General features: G+C 56.5%; 1 protein-coding gene across 1 annotated transcript; it reads right to left on the bottom strand.

The window, feature by feature from the left end:
• Positions 1-8,209, bottom strand: LOC146041926 (chymotrypsin-like elastase family member 3B). The gene is made up of 8 exons (XM_083161787.1): positions 7,502-8,209; positions 7,330-7,415; positions 7,052-7,149; positions 4,574-4,708; positions 1,827-1,963; positions 1,592-1,734; positions 414-566; positions 1-100 (listed from the first exon to the last, which is right to left on the bottom strand). The coding sequence occupies exons 1-8, from the start codon at positions 7,539-7,541 to the stop codon at positions 83-85; spliced, it is 810 nt and encodes a 269-aa protein (XP_083017913.1). The 5' UTR covers positions 7,542-8,209; the 3' UTR covers positions 1-82.
• Positions 8,210-8,561: the final 352 nt, after the last annotated feature.

Raw genomic sequence — 8,561 nt, 5'->3', positions numbered from 1 at the left:
CACAAACACATTTTATTACAAGCATTAGTGAGGATTAGAGCATGGAATGTGGCTTTGGCCCAGCAGCGCCTCCTAGTGGAAGTCAGTTGTTGTTGATGATCTGAAAGTTAATGGTAAGATTAATTATTCATACCAGGTAGCCCAGAGATCTGTCACCCCAAATCTACCCTGTGCTGCGTAAGGTGGTATTGCATAGTAACTGCTAGGAGGAGCCCCCAAATCTACCCTGTGCTGCGTAAGGTGGTATTGCATAGTAACTGCTAGGAGGAGCCCCCAAATCTACCCTGTGCTGCGTAAGGTGGCATCACATAGTAATTGCTTGGGGGGAGCCCCCATATACCCCACTAGCGTTAATACTACCCAGTATGATCGGCAGCTGGCATAGGGTTACTCCGGCAATGTATAATACTCACATTGGTCACCCAGTCGTTGAATGCAGACACGCGGGTAAATACTGTTGGCTTCTTCAGAGCATTGCAGCCAAGAGAGGAAACAAAGCTGGCGATGCCATGGACGTACCACCTGCCGTCTCTGCCTTGGCAGTTCAGAGGTCCACCAGAGTCCCCCTGGAAACAGAAAATGTGTCAGGTGGGGGGGGGGGGGGGGGGCAGCGATGCCAGGGTTAGAAGAGTTGGCAGTAAACTGGGGAGAGGAGTTATGGGCTGCTAGTAGCAGGAATATGCTGGGTTGGGTCATTGGTCATGGCTTCAATTTACAAGTGGGGAGGGTGAGTTGGCCTGTGGGGGGATGTACTGGGTGTTGGGGGGGGGGGCGCAGTGGGAGCAGTGCACTGGGGTGGGATGTACTGGGTGTTGGAGGAAGGCGGTGGCAGTGGGAGCAGTAAACTGGGAAGTTGGCCTGTGGGGGTATGCTAGCAGTGGGAGCAGTGCACTGGGGAGTTGGCCTCTGGGGATGTACTGGGTGTGGGGGGAAAGGGGGGGTGGCAGTGGGAGCAGTGCACTGGGGAGTTGGCCTGTGAGGTATGCTAGCAGTGGGAGCAGTGCACTGGGGAGTTGGCCTGTGGGGATGTACTGGGTGTATGTTTGTGAGGGGGGGGGGGGGGGGTTGGTGTGCTAGCAGTGGGAGCAGTGCACTGGGGAGTTGGCCTGTGGGGGGCGTGCTAGCAGTTGAAGCAGTGCACTGGAGAGTTGGCATGTGTGGATGTACTTGGTGTGTGTTTGTGGGGGGGGGTTGCTGGCAGTGGGAGCAGTGCACTGGGGAGTTGGCCTGAGGGGGGATGCTAGCAGTGCACTGGGGAGTTGGCCTGTGGGGATGTACTGGGTGTGGGGGGAAGAGGGGTGGCAGTGGGAGCAGTGCACTGGGGAGTTTGCCTGTGGGGCGATCTACTGGGAGTGAAGGGTGGGGGGGGGGGGGGGGTGGCAGTGGGAGCAGTGTACTGGGGAGTTGGCCTGTGGGGGGGGGTGCTAGCAGTGGGAGCTGTGCACTGGGGAGCTGGGGAGGCCCCTTGCTGCAGCTGCCACACTGGGGCCCTTGTGTACTGGGAGAGGCTCTGGATGGGCAGGACACAGACCTGTATTTATATTGCTTGATGTATGACCCGTATCCTGCAGATGCCGAGCTTTGTACTTACATTACAACCAGCCTTGATGTCCCCACCGGCACAGACCATGGAAGTCTTCACGGTGCTCCCCCACCAGTCCCTCTGGCTGCAGGTCTGATGGTCCACCACGGGCAGTACAGCCTGCTGCAGGACATCGGGGAGTACCCCACCAGCTACAGAGAGAAAGCCATAATGTAACGGAGGAACCCCCTATAGTAACCCTCCACCGGCACCACAAGGGACTGTACTGCTGCTGTGTACGTACTGGTCAGGCGCCCCCAACCACTAATGTAGCAGGGGTAGTTGTTGGGGAGAATCTCCTGTGCCGGGGGCAAGCAGCCCGTCTTCACCTCGTCATTCAGTAATGCACCGCGGGATAACTTAATGAGAGCGATGTCATTCCTGGAGAGCAATCAGAGCACAGGTGTCATACAGGGGAGCATACACTCCACCGCAGGACGGTACAGGGGAGCATACACCCCACCGCGGGACGGTACAGGGAGCATACACCCACCGCGGGACGGTACAGGGAGCATACACCCACCGCGGGACGGTACAGGGAGCATACACCCACCGCGGGACGGTACAGGGAGCATACACCCACCGAGGGGCGGTACAGGGGAGCATACACCCCACCTCGGGACGGTACAGGGGAGCGAGCATACACCCCACCACGGGACGGTACAGGGAGCATACACTCCACCGCGGGACGGTACAGGGAGCATACACTCCACCGCGGGACGGTACAGGGAGCATACACTCCACCGCGGGACGGTACAGGGGAGCATACACCCCACCGCGGGACGGTACAGGGGAGCATACACCCCACCGCGGGACGGTACAGGGGAGCATACACCCCACCGCGGGACAATACAGGGGAGCATACACTCCACCGCGGGACGGTACAGGGAGCATACACCCCACCGCGGGATGGTACAGGGGAGCATACACCCCACCGCGGGACGGTACAGGGAGCATACACCCCACCGCGGGACGGTACAGGGGAGCATACACCCCACCGAGGGACGGTACAGGGGACCATACACCCACCGCGGGACGGTACAGGGGAGCATACACTCCACCGCGGGACGGTACAGGGGAGCATACACCCCACCGCGGGACGGTACAGGGGAGCATACACCCCACCGCGGGACGGTACAGGGGAGCATACAACCCACCGCGGGACGGTACAGGGAGCATACAACCCACCGCGGGACGGTACAGGGAGCATACACTCCACCGCGGGACGGTACAGGGAGCATACACCCCACATCGGGACGGTACAGGGGAGCATACACTCCACCGCGGGACGGTACAGGGGAGCATACACCCCACCGCGGGACGGTACAGGGGACCATACACCCACCGCGGGACGGTACAGGGAGCATACACTCCACTGCGGGACGGTACAGGGGAGCATACACCCCACCGCGGGACGGTACAGGGGAGCATACACCCCACCGCGGGACAATACAGGGGAGCATACACCCCACCGCGGGACCATACAGGGGAGCATACACTCCACCGCGGGACAGTACAGGGAGCATACACCCCACCGCGGGATGGTACAGGGGAGCATACACCCCACCGCGGGATGGTACAGGGGAGCATACACCCCACCGAGGGACGGTACAGGGGACCATACACCCACCGCGGGACGGTACAGGGAGCATACACTCCACCGCGGGACGGTACAGGGGAGCATACACTCCACCACGGGACGGTACAGGGGAGCATACACCCCACCGCGGGACGGTACAGGGGAGCATACACCCCACCGCGGGATGGTACAGGGGAGCATACAACCCACCGCAGGACGGTACAGGGACCATACACTCCACCGCGGGACGGTACAGGGGAGCATACAACCCACCGCGGGACGGTACAGGGAGCATACACCCACCGCGGGACGGTACAGGGGAGCATACACCCCACCACGGGATGGTACAGGGGAGCATACAACCCACCGCGGGACGGTACAGGGGAGCATACACCTCACCGCGGGACGGTACAGGGAGCATACACCCACCGAGGGACGGTACAGGGGAGCATACACCCCACCGAGGGACGGTACAGGGGAGCATTCACCCCACCGCGGGACGGTACAGGGGAGCATACACACCACCGCGGGACGGTACAGGGGAGCATACACACCACCGCGGGACGGTACAGGGGAGCATACACACCACCGCGGGACGGTACAGGGGAGCATACACCCCACCGCGGGACGGTACAGGGGAGCATACACCCCACCGCGGGACAATACAGGGGAGCATACACTCCACCGCGGGACGGTACAGGGAGCATACACCCCACCGCGGGACGGTACAGGGACCATACACCCACCGCGGGACGGTACAGGGAGCATACACTCCACCGCGGGATGGTACAGGGAGCATACACCCCACCTCGGGACGGTACAGGGGAGCATACACCCCACCTCGGGACGGTACAGGGGAGCATACACCCCACCGCGGGACGGTACAGAGGAGCATACACCCCACCGAGGGACGGTACAGGGGAGCATACACCCCACAGCGGGACGGTACAGGCTGTACACATACTGCACTGTGCGGATATACACACACCACCGTGCGGCTACACACACACACACACACACACACACTGCACCCTGCGGCTATACACACACTGCACCCTGCGACTATACACACACTGCACCCTGCGACTATACACACACTGCACCCTGCGGCTATACACACACTGCACCCTGCGGCTATACACACACTGCACCCTGCAACTATACACACTGCACCCTGCGGCTGTACACATACTGCACTGTGCGGCTATACACACACTGCACCCTGCGACTATACACACAATGCACCCTGCGACTATACACACAATGCACCCTGCGACTATACACACAATGCACCCTGCAACTACACACAAACTGCATCCTGCGACTATGCATATACTGTACTGTGCGGCTATACACACACTGCACCCTGCGGCTGTACACACACTGCACCCTGCGGCTATACACATACTCACCCACTGGATACAGAGCTGCTCCTCCATCCTTCATGCACAAATATATCAGCATTATCCACTGGTACAATCTGCTCCCCGCCTTCTGGGACGCTGCGGTCATGCTCCCCCAACACCACCTGATAGGTGCGGCTGGATCTGCAGGAGATACACAATATACACAATCCCGGGTCCATACTGTGCACACAGCCCACCACTAGTCCCAGTAACAGTATAGACGATCTGGTCTCCCCGCCATGTCCTATTCGGGAAGTGTCGGATCCTGGGGAATCTCTCACCACTAGTTCCAGTAACAGGATAGACGACCTGGTCTCCCCGCCATGTCCTATTCTGGAAGTGGCGGATCCTGTCTGATCTCCCACCACTAGTCCCAGTAACAGGATAGACGACCTGGTCTCTGAATCATGTCCTATTCTGGAAGTGTCGGATCCTGGGGAATCTCCCACCACTATTCCCAATAACAGGATAGACGACCTGGTCTCCCTGCCATGTCCTATTCTGGAAGTGTCGGATCCTGGGGAATCTCTTACCACTAGTCCCAGTAACAGGATAGACGACCTGGTCTCTCCGCCGTGTCCTATTCTGGAAGTGGCGGATCCTGTCTGATCTCCCACCACTAGTCCCATTAACAGGATAGACGACCTGGTCTCTGAGCCATATCCTATTCTGGAAGTGGCGGATCCTGTCTGATCTCCCACCACTAGTCCCAGTAACAGGATAGACGACCTGGTCTCCCTGCCATGTCCTTTTCTGGAAGTGTCGGATCCTGGGGAATCTCTCACCACTAGTCCCAGTAACAGGATAGACGACCTGGTCTCTCCGCCGTGTCCTATTCTGGAAGTGGCGGATCCTGTCTGATCTCCCACCACTAGTCCCAGTAACAGGATAGACAACCTGGTCTCTGAATCATGTCCTATTCTGGAAGTGTCGGATCCTGGGGAATCTCCCACCACTATTCCCAATAACAGGATAGACGACCTGGTCTCCCTGCCATGTCCTGTTCTGGAAGTGTCGGATCCTGGGGAATCTCTCACCACTGGTCCCAGTAACAGGATAGACGACCTGGTCTCTCCGCCGTGTCCTATTCTGGAAGTGGCGGATCCTGTCTGATCTCCCACCACTAGTCCCAGTAACAGGATAGACGACCTGGTCTCTGAGCCATGTCCTATTCTGGAAGTGTCGGATCCTGGGGAATCTCCCACCACTATTCCCAATAACAGGATAGACGACCTGGTCTCCCTGCCATGTCCTATTCTGGAAGTGTCGGATCCTGGGGAATCTCTCACCACTAGTCCCAGTAACAGGATAGACGACCTTGTCTCTCCGCCGTGTCCTATTCTGGAAGTGACGGATCTGGTCTGATCTCCCACCACTAGTCCCAGTAACAGGATAGACGACCTGGTCTCTGAATCATGTCCTATTCTGGAAGTGTCGGATCCTGGGGAATCTCCCACCACTATTCCCAATAACAGGATAGACGACCTGGTCTCCCTGCCATGTCCTATTCTGGAAGTGACGGATCCTGGGGAATCTCTCACCACTGGTCCCAGTAACAGGATAGACGACCTGGTCTCTTCGCCGTGTCCTATTCTGGAAGTGGCGGATCCTGTCTGATCTCCCACCACTAGTCCCAGTAACAGGATAGACGACCTGGTCTCTGAGCCATGTCCTATTCTGGAAGTGTCGGATCCTGGGGAATCTCCCACCACTATTCCCAATAACAGGATAGACGACCTGGTCTCCCTGCCATGTCCTATTCTGGAAGTGTCGGATCCTGGGGAATCTCTCACCACTAGTCCCAGTAACAGGATAGACGACCTTGTCTCTCCGCCGTGTCCTATTCTGGAAGTGACGGATCTGGTCTGATCTCCCACCACTAGTCCCAGTAACAGGATAGACAACCTGGTCTCCCTGCCATGTCCTATTGTGGAAGTGTCGGATCCTGGGGAATCTCTCACCACTAGTCCCAGTAACAGGATAGACGACCTGGTCTCTCCGCCGTGTCCTATTCTGGAAGTGTCGGATCCTGTGTGATCTCCCACCACTAGTCCCAGTAACAGAATAGATGACCTGATCTCTCCGCCGTGTCCTATTCTGGAAGTGACGGATCTGGTCTGATCTCCCACCACTAGTCCCAGTAACAGGATAGACAACCTGGTCTCCCTGCCATGTCCTATTGTGGAAGTGTCGGATCCTGGGGAATCTCTCACCACTAGTCCCAGTAACAGGATAGACGACCTGGTCTCTCCGCCGTGTCCTATTCTGGAAGTGTCGGATCCTGTGTGATCTCCCACCACTAGTCCCAGTAACAGAATAGATGACCTGATCTCTCCGCCGTGTCCTATTCTGAAAGTGTCGGATCCTATGTGATCTCCTCGCCGTGTCCTATTCTGGAAGTGTCGGATCCTGGGGAATCTCCCACCACTTACACAGATAAGACGGAGTCATGGCCACCAGACTTGCTGCAGGCGGGATACTTACGAGATGCAATGTGCTGCGGTCATGACCCAGTTTGGGGTTATCAGGCTTCCGCCACATGTATGGTGAAAGGAATTCCCGCTCTTATACTGCAGAGAGATCTGTCGGGAAGGAGAGCGTCACTATAATGTGCCACAAGGTATATTGTAGCCGTTGTTATCGGTAACTACTGACTAGAGAGTATAAGATGCTTCTATGCAATGCCTGTGGCTATGGGACAGACCTGGCACAGCCCCCTCGCTAGAATGTGTCTATAGCCCCTTACATGTGGGCACACTAACCTGCCAGGGCCAGCTGTGGGGGATGGCATCCTCCCCATTCACCACACGGCTATTGGGGGTGTAAGTGGGCACCCCACACCCATACGCTGCAGAGAAAAACAATGAGGGTTAGATCTGGAACCCCACCTGGCTGTATAATACAGGGTACGATGGGCACAAGGCACTGACTTACCTCCGGCCGCCAGCAGGAAAGTGATCACCAGCTTCAGCATCGTGTCAGGTAGCAGCTGCTTTCACCTGGCGTCCTATATACTCAGCTTTATCAGGGAGAGCTGGGAACAGGGAACAGATGATGCCCGGCTCCATGCCCAAGGACTGTCCTGTGTGCCAGCCAACCTGGCCTGACCTACATCATGCTACATACATGCAGGATAAATATAATTACATCATGCTACATACATGCAGGCACAGGGTCACTGGTATCACATCATGCTACATACATGCAGGCACAGGGTCATTGGTATCACATCATGTTACATACATGCCGGCACAGGGTCAATAGTATCACATCATGTTACATACATGCCGGCACGGGGTCATTGGTATCACATTATGCTACATACATGCAGGTACGGGGTCACTGGTATCACATCATGTTACATACATGCAGGCACAGGGTCACTGGTATCACATCATGTTACATACATGCCGGCACAGGGTCATTGGTATCACATCATGTTACATACATGCTGGCACAGGGTCATTGGTATCACATCATGTTACATACATGCCGGCACAGGGTCATTGGTATCACATCATGCTACATACATGCCGGTACAGGTCACTGGTATCACATCATGTTACATACATGCCGGCACAGGGTCACTGGTATCACATCATGTTACATACATGCCGGCACAGGGTCACTGGTATCACATCATGTTACATACATGCCGGCACAGGTCCCTGGTATCACATCATGTTACATACATGCCGGCACAGGGTCATTGGTATCACATCATGTTACATACATGCAGGCACAGGGTCACTGGTATCACATCATGTTACATACATGCCGGCACAGGGTCATTGGTATCACATCATGCTACATACATGCCGGTACAGGTCACTGGTATCACATCATGTTACATACATGCCGGCACAGGGTCATTGGTATCACATCATGTTACATACATGCCGGCACAGGGTCACTGGTATCACATCATGTTACATACATGCCGGCACAGGGTCACTGGTATCACATCATGTTACATACATGCCGGCACAGGTCC

This window comes from Crinia signifera, chromosome 19 (genome assembly GCF_055691185.1).
Source record: "Crinia signifera chromosome 19, ASM5569118v1, whole genome shotgun sequence".
NCBI lineage: Eukaryota > Metazoa > Chordata > Amphibia > Anura > Myobatrachidae > Crinia > Crinia signifera.
The sequence above is the reverse complement of the archived record's forward strand: the minus strand, read 5'-3'. Positions and strand labels throughout refer to the sequence as shown.

Coding starts and splice junctions, on each gene's coding strand:
- LOC146041926 (XM_083161787.1), bottom strand. CDS start 7,541: ATGCTGAAGCTGGTGATCACTTTCCTGCTGGCGGCCGGAG. Junction 7,416..7,501: donor TTTCCTGCTGGCGGCCGGAG/GTAAGTCAGTGC, acceptor TTTTCTCTGCAG/CGTATGGGTGTGGGGTGCCC. Junction 1,964..4,573: donor AGCAGCTCTGTATCCAGTGG/GTGAGTATGTGT, acceptor ATTGCTCTCCAG/GAATGACATCGCTCTCATTA.